This window comes from Arvicanthis niloticus, chromosome 2, assembly GCF_011762505.2.
Source record: "Arvicanthis niloticus isolate mArvNil1 chromosome 2, mArvNil1.pat.X, whole genome shotgun sequence".
NCBI classification, from domain to species: Eukaryota; Metazoa; Chordata; class Mammalia; order Rodentia; family Muridae; genus Arvicanthis; species Arvicanthis niloticus.
In genome coordinates this window covers 11061558-11073644 of record NC_047659.1, presented here as the reverse complement: position 1 = coordinate 11073644, position 12087 = coordinate 11061558, and the positions used below count along the sequence as shown (strand labels likewise).

The 12087-nt window shown below is 46.2% G+C and overlaps 1 protein-coding gene across 7 annotated transcripts in view; it reads left to right on the top strand.

Annotated features, from left to right (window-relative positions):
* The first annotated feature begins 8150 nt into the window (after positions 1-8150).
* Mvb12b (multivesicular body subunit 12B) overlaps positions 8151-12087 on the top strand; it is a 154370-nt gene continuing 150433 nt past the window's right edge. For 2 of the 7 annotated variants that reach the window (XR_004606152.2, XM_076928545.1), the window contains exon 1: positions 8152-8330. Coding sequence is in view for 5 of the 7 variants with exons in the window: in XM_076928545.1 (XP_076784660.1) it covers positions 8256-8330 (75 nt within the window). In the remaining 2 variants the exon portion in view is untranslated. Of the gene's footprint in view, positions 8331-8392; positions 8556-12087 lie in introns of those variants that run through there. The other 5 variants (XM_076928542.1, XM_076928544.1, XM_076928546.1 and 2 more) reach the window with 5 other exon arrangements.

The following is a 12087-nucleotide window of genomic DNA, read 5'->3' as shown; positions in this document are numbered from 1 at the left end:
ATTGTTTCCTGCTGTTTGAGGGTGACTTTGGGGGTCTTTAAGGACATTTGCTAAGTCCTAAGAAAGCTAGCTATATCATTGGCTGTCAGTGCAGGACTTGATTGAGGTTCTGGCTGGAACCGTCTGTAAGCCTGGACCAACTGAGATAGCTTTGAAGTTGTCCTGGATGCAAATGTTGATGAAACAGCAGCTAAGGCATTTTTCAAGGTAGGATCACCTGGGGTACTTGTCTTGTTGTTTTTGGTGTCTGGTCCTTTTGTTCTCCAAACATAAAACATTTCAAAACTTGTATACATTGTAAAGGTAGTATAACTTAACATGTATGGAATGTGGGGTGTGCACAATTCAGCTAAAGATAATTATGTTTGAGCAGAAAAAAGGCATCAACTTTATAAGTCTGTTTGGAATGTATATCCAAACTGTAATATAAATTTCCATCCATGCCACATGAAAGGATGGCATGATAAGTCCTGAGGACTCTGTAGACAACAAGATGTATTGGCTACACTTAGCTGAAGTCCTGGCTGGGGACACTCATGTCTCGGCCGGCCTAAGAGCTGCTCCCATGCAGCGGGATCAGCAGTCACATTACTTATTTTGTTGTTCTTGTTGGTTTTTTTTTTTCCTTTCATGTCTGCAGCCAAGATTTTCAGGAGGTCTCCTCTGGTTAAATCTAATCTTTATTAATTTTGAGGGAATCCACAGCTTTTCATCTCCTGCTGAAACAAAGACAAAACCTCTCCCCCAACACAACATATTTCCTGCCTTCCATTCTGAGGTTATCATATGTATGTATGTATGTATGTATGTATGTATGTATGTGTGTGTGTGTGTATGTGTGTATGTATATACTGATTTAATTCAGCAATCCTTTCTAAAAGCCAGTGCTTTTCGGCATCTGTGCTGTCTCGTTGGCATTTTAAAATTTAAGTCATTAAAGCATTATTAAATCTATCTCTGGGAGATCCCATATTCTCCTCATTTCTTTAAAGTGTAGCTAGATCCTTTAATAATTGCTTGACCTGTAGGACTTTAAGATACATTTATAACATGTTCTATTCCATAATGTCTAAAAGACTGCTGTATTCTAATGGATACATATGTTAGAGTATCATCACCTTTAATCTTTGAAGGCATCTTCAAGATAGCCACTGTCTCTAATAAATTTGTAATCTTAGAATCATCCTTTTCAGAATTTAAGGCAAAAGGCTGTTAGAATTCTGAACATGCATCAACTGTATGATGTATCAACACATATGCATACTTCAGATTTTTAAGCTCTACAAAATAAAATACATAATCTATTGTATGGTATTGCTTTAAGGTGGCATCATTAAACAGAATCTGAATCCTTCATTCAGACTGTTGCATCTCCATGGGTTGCCATTCTGCAATTTCATCACAAGGTAACCCCACAGACTCTGAACTGGATTGATTTGAAGATCCTTTATTCTGATTTAAAGAATCCTCTACTCTTTGTTCCATGGACTTTAATCTAGTAATCCATTCCTCAGTTCTTTCCTTATGTAAGTCTGCTTTATTCTGATTTTTCTTAGAGAGGATATAGAAAACTGTGATCAGTACTGAACATTTTGTAATTAATTCCATGACTGCAGCAACTAAAATGAAATTATATGGGGTCCACGTGCCCTCTGACATTGCATTCTCCTTTTTTTAACACAGAAAACATTTTCTTCCTAATCTTTCCGACTCTCACCTTCTTTTGGAGACTTCGCTTTATTATTTTCAAACTAAATATTTGCTTCTCTCTTTACTGTTTTCAAATTTATACATTACCAGTTCAGAAGTCTGGGGCTTTTAGTCTCGCAGCAGCTCTAGGAAAATGTTCCTGTCTGCCCTTCTGAGCATCTGCAGACTCCCTCTGTCAACTCATGTCTACAGCGGCTGGCTCTATCTACCCCCTCGGCTTGGTCTAGCAAACTGCCTTTACAGGTTTGGGGGCTGAATCCACTGCTTGCCATTCAGTGAGAGCTGAGCCTCACACCAGCAGGTATTGACTGCGAGCCTCACCTACGTGCCCCAGCTCTGGGTTGGAGTTTATTTCTGTGTTAGACCTTGGGCAGTGGCCTGCCTAGGGGGTCCTGCCACAGCTCTGCGAAGTTACTCACCTGCCTGCTGGGCGGTGCACTGAGGCTCTGGTTGCCCACACACTACCAGCTGCTCACAGGTCTTTGCTTGCTCCCTCTTAAAGGGATTTAGTGTCTTGCCATAGGAAACACCCAGTGCTGGTAAGTGTCTTTTTCCCACCTTTCCCCCCGCCCCCCAGGGGCTTTTTCTCTGACTTTAAGCTAGGATTTTACAAGCCTTACTGTGGATGGCAGTTGTAACCATTATGGGCTTTTCCATGTCCACCCAGTTCACAGATAATGGCATGGAGTCTTAAATTTATTTACAGTGCTAATGGCCTTAAGCTAGACTTGCTCCCCAATTAGCTCTTAACTTATATTAACCAGCTTATACTAATCTAAGTTCTGCCACATGGCTGGCTACCTCTCCTCCGTTTCATACTTTTGACTTCCTCCACATCACAGTGGCGAATCTTCTGGAGCCTGAATCTTCCTTACTGTCTCCCTCTGCCCAAGTCCTGCCTAGTCTCTCCTGCTTTGCTATTGGCCATTCAGCTCTTTATTGACAGGTGATGCTTTTTCACAAGGTACAAGAGAGTGTCTCTACAGTCGTTCTTCCTTATTTGTAGGGTCTCTGTTGGTCCTAGGGCTCCCTGATTAGGCTTAGTTCACTGGCTAGTGAGCTTCAGAGACATGCCGGCCTCTACCACCCCAGTGTTGGGCTTACAAGTACAAATCATCTCATGCCAGCCTTCTATGTGGGATCTGGGGACTGAACTCAGGTCCTCATACTTGCACGCTTGAGCTATCTCCCTATCCTCATAACCTGCTTTTCATTTAACAAAATACCATACTAAACAGAGTATGTCTAATATTTTCATACCATAAGCAATAACAAAATATGCTTGTCAGTTTACTTTGAATAAAGTTGTGGGCATGAATGAAGAGTGTGCTCATTTTTTTTTTTAAAGTTGACACCTCTCCCTATGCAAATGCTTCCTAAGGGGCTGGTACAAGGAGCATATTTATGTTTGGAAAACCAAACAGATCTAGACTCTACCTGTTTAGTGAATGGAGCTTTCAGTCTGGAAAAGGGTCTGATCATAGTTCAGGAAAACAAATTTTTGTAAATTAGGGTGAATGATAAGTGGAAACAAACTAATGCAGTCGGTAAATACAGACCTATTTGATGGGCGAGAAGCAAAAGTTCCAGGGTTTAAGCTGAGAAGCTCCAGGCTGCAGACAGAGACACAGTAGTCCAATAGCCCTGAAAGAAATCTTGGAGATTTTAGGATCTCAGAGGAAGCCTGTCCGGCTAGAGCAGCTGCCTAAAAGGACACAAAGTCTCGCAGGGTGTGCCTGAGCATCAGAGTTGTATTTTACTTCGTTGGAAGTTATTAGAGGACATTAAAGCAGCCTGTCACATGGTATGTGAACATTCTGTACTTATTGATTTGGTTGCTATTTTCCATTGTTGGGATGGGAGCAAAGCCTAGAAATCCATCAGTTTTTGGAGAGGCCTAGGCACATAAGGTGGTCTGGAACAGGATGTATGGAAGACACAAATTTGTATCGCCCATTTGTACTGAAGTATATAAACAAAACAAGGAATAAAAAAATATTTATCGGTGAAAGTCAGAAAACCTGTATTTTCTTGGGGCCAGAGAGACGGAGCAGCAGTCTAGAATGCTTGCTGTTTGTAAACAGCAAGGACCTGAGTTCAGTTCCCAGTGCCCACATTGGTCTGCTCACATCCACCTGGATTTTCAGCTCTAGGGAATCTGACTCCCCTTTGCTGGTCTAGCTGGCCATATGCTCCAGCATGCACACAAGCGTAGTGTGCTCCTGCGTGGACCCACACACCTAAATAATATACCCTGCACTAGTGACCTATTGTTATATTTGTGTACCAGAGTTTTGCATTCTGTTTAATAGCTGTTAAAACAATATCCCCTTATAACTCCTCCATGTCCAAGATCCTTTTCCAATATTTATTTACCCAGATATACCTTACGATGATTTCGCCACGGTTTATCTCACTCCATTCCAAAAAAATCCTACTGAGTTTTGATGTAGATTTATACATATGTAAGCTGGAGCTAGGAGATATTTTGCAGTGTTGAGACCTCCTGTCCAGGAATGTATGAGGTTTCCATTCATGAACATCTTCTGTTATGTCTCTTAGTGAGGCTTTATTGTTTTCTTTATATGGACTTTGTCATTTCCTACTATGCTTGTGATTGGCATACTCCTCGTACCTACTTATCAATAGTATGAACATTGATTTCCTACCATACGTTCTGAATGGTAGTCACTGACATTTCATGTTGTGTGTGGACCTCTATAGCATTGCCTTTCTGCCTTCTAGCCTCCTACAAACTGAGACGTACAGGAAAAGGAAATGGGACATAAAAATCTTACCCTTGTTGCTGCCAAAGGTGTCTGGGAAGTGCGGGTGTTGCTCTGGAGCCAAATTCATTTCTGTAGTTTCGGGAATAATGGGACAGCGATATGCCCATGCCTCAGAAACAGATCTGCTCAATAGTGAAAGCTTATGAAAAAAAAAAAAAATTCTGTCTGCAGTCAATTCAGATCCAAAACAGAATTCAGAGCCATCTGCTCTGGTTTTAATCCCTTCACCAGCTCACTAACTCTTGCCAGCCTACTTCTCCCCCAACCCCCACTAGGGTGGAGAGGCTGGAAGTCTCTCCCTATAGGAGAGAAAGCCAACCACTGTTTTTGGTGTTTATCTTACGATGGTCCACCTTAAGACCTCTGCAACGTTTTAAGTCAATGCTTTTGAGCTTTACTCTTAGGGAAACAAGCCATGAACAAATCACAAAATGTTTTCTTTGTCTCCATTATTGCTCTCAATTACTTCTCTTATTTTATTGTGTTCTTTTAAATAACACATTCCAGTGTTCTTGTCTCTGACTTCAGTGAGAACACACTCAGTGTTTTGCCATTAGATGTGTATGTTCAAGCTTCTGATAGATTAACTTTGCCATGTTAAGATGCATAAATGTGGCCAGGTGTGGTGACTCACACGTCTTCGGCTCTCAGGAAGCAGAAAAGAATGGCTCTCTGTGAGTCTGAGGTCAGCCTTGTCTACAAAGAGAGTTCAAGGCTAGCCAGAGCTACAAAATGAGACCCCGTTTAAAAAAAAAAAAAAAAACCACAACAAAAACATTTGAATTTTTTTCTAGTTTACTGTTTTGTTTTAATAAGCCATTGGTGTTGAGATTCATTAAGTACTTTAAAAGTATCCATTCTGGGGTTGGAAAGATGACTCGGGTTAAGAATGCCTGTTGCTCTTACAGAGGACCAGGGTTTTGTTCCCAGCACCCACATAGTGGCCCACAGCTCTCCTTAACTTCAATTCCATGTATCTAATTTCTTCTTCTGGCCTCCATTGGCATGGAACACATGTACTGCACATAAATACATGCAGACAAAATAAAAATACATGTAAAAATTGATGTATTCATCCTATTGATATAACTATTTTTAAAATTAGTGCAATGAATTATAAATACATACACATATCTATCTATCTATCTATCTATCTATCTATCTATCTATCTATCTATTTTTTTTTAATAGGGTTTAACTATGTATCCCTGGCTGACCTGGAACTCTCTATGTAGAACAGACAAATCTTAAACCCAGAGATCCACTAGCTATTCTCCCAAAGGTCCTGGGTTCAATTCTCCAAAAAACCACACAATGGCCTGTAATTGGACTTTTGGCTACTTTATTGGGTTCTTATTCCTACCACCCATCTGCACCCTTCCAACCCAACACTAGGTAGGAGAGAAAGAAGGATAGAGGGAAAGGGGGCACTGATATCATTAGACTATTTCCTGCTGATTAGGGGTGAGTGGAAACTTAAGGGTTCTTTGGAAAGTTGTTTGGATGGTATTTTGCTGGGGCAAACACGTGAAAGAACATTTCTTTAAAGTGAACACAGGTGTGAAAGGCTAAGGCAGACTCCTGAAGGAACATTTTCTTGAAGCAGACACAGGAGAGAGGATGTTCTGCTAAAGCAAGCACATGAAAGGACTTGCGATGAAAACAGCCTTTGCTAACAACACACATGTATCGGTCTGCCTTACACTGCATAGTTGGGCTGCATTTGTTGGGACTCCAAAGAGAGAAACACACCAAAAAAACAAAAAACAAAAAACTGGTGGTGTGCTGCAGTTTGTTGCCACTTCTGAGGACTCAGGCTGATTGGATGCAGTGCTGAAGACACATGTTGAGGCAAGGCAGGTGGAGGACACTTGGAGGGTATAAATAGGACCCCACGGAGTGACAGAGACAGAGCTTGGCAGTACAGTTAGCTGTGAAGCTTGTGGGTCTCTCGTCTTTGCTGATCTTCGCTTCCCTGAGAGAGGCACAACTGAGAACTCCTAGGAATGTCCCTCAGGGTCCCTCCTGCTGACTAGAGCCAAGGCTGTGGCCTGGCTGTCTCTGCTAGGTCATGTCACCACTGTTGCTAACCCAACACTACCGAACTGAACCACTGTTGTAGAGTTTGAGCTGGTTTTACAGCCAAGTGGATCAGAAAATGCTACAATTTTATTTAATAGGTCAACAGCTATGTGTGTATGTATGTATGTATGTATGCATGTATTATATGATGTATGTCAGATATGAAGGTGATTCTCATAGTGGGTGGTTAACTGATGGGCTTTGGGGGGAGTGGTTTTTCCTGGCCCAGATGATTCTGGGAAACGGTTGCCTAAACAAATGAGTCAGGTTTTTGTTTGTTTTGTTTTTACTATGGGACTTCCCAGAGGGGTCCATAGAGTCTCCCAAAGGTGGACAGACGGTGTCACTCGGCAATTTCTACTGTTTGACAGCAGACATCCTTTATAAAAGCACACAGTCAGTTCTCTAGGGATAGAACTCTGTACTTGAGTTCTTTTTGGTGTTACCTCTGATAGGTCTTGATATCAGGGTTATGATAAACCTGGAAATAAATTATTTTTTTCTTTTGCCTGTAGCAAGTTTTTGTTGGAGACAGAGTCTCTCTTCAAAGCCTTGTGTGGCTGTCCTGCAACTCACTATATAGACCAGGCTGGCCTCGAACTCAGAGATCTGCCTGCCTCTGCATCCCGAGGGCTGGATTTAAATTGAGCACCACGCTGGGCTCTGTACCAGTTTAAAAACACAGATTGTCTGTTTCCTTATGGTGTGTTTGGACTTGTTAGAAACCCATTTGGATCAGTGGTGTTTCTGAGTGACACAAATACCTGGATTGTATGCACACATTTGAGAATTGTCCCCACGGGATCTCTTCCTCGACAGCCAGTTCTGCTTGGCACCTTTTGCTTCAGGATCTGGCTATTTTGGGAAAGCATGGGATGTGTGACTATGAGTCCTGATGCAGGAGCAAATCCACGCTGGCTACTGTATGGTCCTCTGTTTTAAATATCCTGCTTAGCACAAGTCCCCTCCTGGGCCTGCAGGCCTGGCTGTGTAGCTGGCAGGTGATTCAAGGATCAAAGGCTGCTGCTGCCTTTTCTTACAGCCTGAGGGTCCTGCTCCATTTCTTCCTGACTTCTGTACCTTTCCCCAGGCATTGCAGGGTCAGACATCCAGTGCTAGATGCTTCCTCAAGTCTTGCCCCAAGGCCTCCGTGGGTAAATCGCCCAGCAAGAGGGGCGAGCTGAGACCTGCCCTGAGCGCGGGGTCAGTCTGAGGCCCGGCTTTACCGCATTAGGTCAGCCGCGTAGTGGGCAGAGCAGAGGGGATCGCCCCGGGGTGCAGTCAAACCTACAAGGGACAGGTGGGAAGGCGTCTCTGCAAAGGGCCCGAAGGCCTGGGTGTCGGAGCGTCTTGCAGGGACCTACTGCCGAGCTGAGCGGTGGACGAGGGGGACGGCGAGGCCTAGCGGAGCCGAGCGGAGGCCGACTGGGGGCGGGGACCGAGGGCGCCGGGGGCCACAGGGCGGTGCGCTCCCCGGCTCCGCCGCAGGCTGCGCGCCCCTCCCGCCCCGGCCCCGGCCCGAGCCGCTGCTGTTGCTGCCGTCGCCGCCGCCGCCGCCGCCAGGCCGCGCCCCGCCCCTCGCCGCCGCCGCTCCCGGGGAGGCTGCGCTCGAGCTGCGGCGCCGGCTGCAGCCGCCTGGGCCCCGGGCCCGGCTCCTCCCGCGCCGCCCGGGCGATGAGAAGCTGCTTCTGCGTGAGACGGAGCCGGGACCCGCCGCCGCCGCAGCCGCCGCCGCCCCAGCGGGGAACAGTTAAGTGAGGCCCGCGCGGGAAGACAGGCAGGGGCGGGCGGGCACGGGAGGAGCCGGCCGGGCCCAGGCCTGCGGGCGGCTCACCCGGCCCCGCGTGGGGACAGGCCCCGGGAGGGCGGCCTCCGCCCGGCGCGGTGCCACGGGCTCTCGGGGCTCCGGCTCGGCCTTGCGGCTAGAGCGAGCTGGGGACTCGAGTGGCAGCAGCGCTCCAAGGGTGGAGCCAGGTGAGGGGTGACGATCTCCACCGGGGCACAAGCTGGGGACAGTTCCCTTGACTCGCCTGGCCTGGGGTCTGGCTCTCAGCTGTCACGTGGGTGCAGATGAGCGCGCACCTGACCCTCAGACATCATTACCTGGGGGCACCCTAACTGTAAGGGCACCTGTCTGCAAGGTGACCAGCCATCCAGGAAGCGTGGTGGGCATGTTGATGAGCTTCCCCTTGCAAAGACTCCAGCCAGGGCAAGTGAGGCCCAAGGGGCTGCTTAGCACAGCACCAGGGACCACATCCTCAGAGACAGACACAGTGAATAAGGTAGACCAAGGAGCATCTTTGTTTCCTTTGTCTTTAGCACACAGCTGTCCCTAAATTATCAGCCCCTCTCTTCTGTCCCCTCACCCCAACGACCTGTTCAGCAAGACAAGGCAGGCCCAAGGCAAATGGCCATTACCCCTATTCCCTGCCCCCACGGGAGACCCAGAGCGCCTGGATTTCAGCCACATTGGCAGACAGCAGGCAAGGCTCCTCTTTCAGAGCCTTTGTCTCTGGTGATGCCGTGTTGGGGTAATCTATGTTTCACGACAGCTGGCTGGATCCTATCTCCCTTTAACAGGGCTGGCGAATCTTATCAGCTGCCTTGGAAAAGTTAGAAGATAAGGCCTGTAGAAACCTATACTAACTGAAAAACTCTGAGCAGGCAAAAGGTTAGTTACCAGAGATGGTGGCATCTTTCTTGCCAGCTGGGAAATCATTTGGAGGTGCTTTGAGAATTTGTGCCACACTCATATTTAACGGGATCTCTCTGAGAATTGTGGCTTCTACAGGGACCCTGGCACCAAGTCCCACGGAGGTGGACTGATTAGTGACAGCTGGTTCATTGACTATAAAATCACCCTTTCTTGTTTACTTTGCCCATTCCTTTTTGTGTCCCCGATATAGGCTAAAGACCTTTGCTGTGCTTATATTGGCGGACCTAGACCAACCTAGACTATTTCACCAAGGTTAAGTGCAAGGAGTTTAAGAAGGAGACTCTGGCCCTCGTCTGGCTTTTCTACTCGCAATGTGCCGTTGGTGAAATGAACGAAGTTTTCTGAGTTGCCATTTCTTGGCATGTAGACTGAAGATATCTATCATAGGGTCATGGTGGGATATAAACGAAGTGTTGCAGGAGACCTTAACGTAGTGTCTGCCTTAGTGTGGTGAATTTATCAGTAAATAATTCTAGGGCTTAGCATCAAACTTGTGCACATGGGTGAGCTCTACCACTGAGCCAAAGCCCGCAGCGGGGTCAGTGTTACTGTTAGGCATTTGGTAATGAAGTTTGCTCACTTAATTTGTTTTTTTGAGTGCCTCTTTGCAAATAGAAAGCCATGCTATAGTGAACGTGGCTTGACTTTGATTTTGAGGACTTAGTTCTATCGCACGCTTTAGAACTCAGGTGAACCTAGTAAAGCATTATCCCTTTCTTGAATCCCCATTTTCTTAATTGTAAAAGTGACTTACAAATAATGCCTATGCCATAAGGATCATCAATCAGGAAGGCCCCTGATCTTCCCAGAGGTGGAGGGCCTCATGGAAATGAAGTGGGATCCAGCACTCAGCAGGCCTAATGCTTACATGATTTGTTGCTGGGGTCAGGCCCCATCAGGAAAATAATTCAGGAATATCTTGAGTCTGTATGTGTTACAAGACCACATAGCCATGAGAAAACAGTGGCCAGAAGCCTCTCGGGGCTTGAGGAGTAGGGGAGAATCCCAACATTGAATTTCTGCCTGTTTCATGGCAGATCTGCTTCCCGAGGATCAGAAGCCAGTGGCTTGGGTCTATACGCCACGGCTGGTTAGAAGTGTGCCGTGCTTCAAGTCCAACAGGCTCACCACATAGCCACATAATGATGGTGCTGGGGTTGAGTATGGAGAAGTGTGGAGTACAGTTGGCACAGGGAAGATGACAAATGACTGCATAGTTGGATGTGGTTGAGCTGAGGATGCTGGTTACTGGCTGTGGATGGTGAGCAGAGCCTTCTTTGCCAGTTGGGGATATGGGGTGTAGGGTGCCTGTAGTAAACGGCTTCCTCTCTGGTCTCTTCTGCTGTTCCTGGGTCTCTCTCTGGCCTCTGCTTCCTCTGCGGGCCCAGGGAATTGTGGTTTCTCAGTGTTGTCTACAGAGCAGAGGCTTGAGCCAGGCTCCTGCTCCAGCTGCTGAGACGGCAGACCCCCCCAGCAGGGTGTGTATGACATTACTCCCTTATTGGGGACATCCTATGGGCATGTGTTTGGTTTAGTTGACACACTCCTGGCAAGATGCTAAGCTTGTCCTGGCAGAAATATGAGAGCCCCATGGGCCCAGATCCCAGGGCCACACACAGGAGCTCAGTGGCTCAGCTTCCTTGAGGAAGGAGGGCCCTCTAGTTGGCTTTCTAGCTGGGGTTTTTACTAATGCATTCCTGTGTTCTTTTTATATATAGATACAGATATGTGTGTACATGCTACATCCACTCTTTTTAAAATTTAAAAAAAAAAAAAACAACTAGATACTGATCAGGACAAAATGATCAAAAGAACACCTGTATAGTCATTTAAGTAGAGAAATACATAATTCTTTTTTAAAAATCACTTTTGTGTGTGATAGTGAGGTGAGGGTCACATGTGTTGGGAGGTCAGAGGACAACTTGTAGGAGTTGGTTTTCTCCCTCTACCATGTAGGTCCCAGGGATCAAACTCAGGCCATCAGGCTTGGTGGCAAGTCTTTATTACTGAGCCATTTTCTTGGCCCATACATAAATTTGTTTTAAGATTTATTTTTAAGAGTGTGAGTGTGTGTGTGTGTGTGTGTGTGTGTGTGTGTGTGTGTGTGTACACGCTCGCGCACGCTTCTGCACATGACTGCAGGTACTCTTTGAGGCCAGAAGAGGGTGTTTGAGCCCCTGGAGTTGAAGTTACAGGTGGTTGTGAGCCACCCAACGCAGGTGCTGGGAATCAAACTTGGGTCCTCTATAAGAGCAGTCTTAACCACTGAGCCATTTCTTCAGTTCTATAACATGAGTTCTTAATGGGCCCAATAAGCCTGAGGAGTTTATGAAATGCAGATCCCAGGACTGACTCCATCCCCAGACTTCACTGAGGCAGAATCTCTAGGAAAGGGACTCTGGAACCTGTGACTTGGTAAGCACATTTGGGGTGTTCTTATGCCTGCTGAAGTTTGAGACCCACAGTTCTAGATGTTTTTAGAAAAGTATTACATGTGGATAACCTAAACATTACCAACTTAGTCAGTCTTAACAGATCAGTGACAGCTTAGTCACACTGTTTTGCAGCTAATCTGTGGAGCTTTTTCTCTCAGTGTGGGTTTGTGCACATCTGCATGTGTCTGGAAGCCAGAGGTCAACCTTAGGTGCTGTTCCTCAGAACCATCCACCTCAGATTTTTGTGGTAGGTTTTCTCGTTGGTCTGGATCCATAATTATTAGGCTAGGATGGCCAGTGTGGCCCAGAAAGTCTCCTGTCTCTGTCTCCTCAGTACTGGGACTACAGTGTGTGT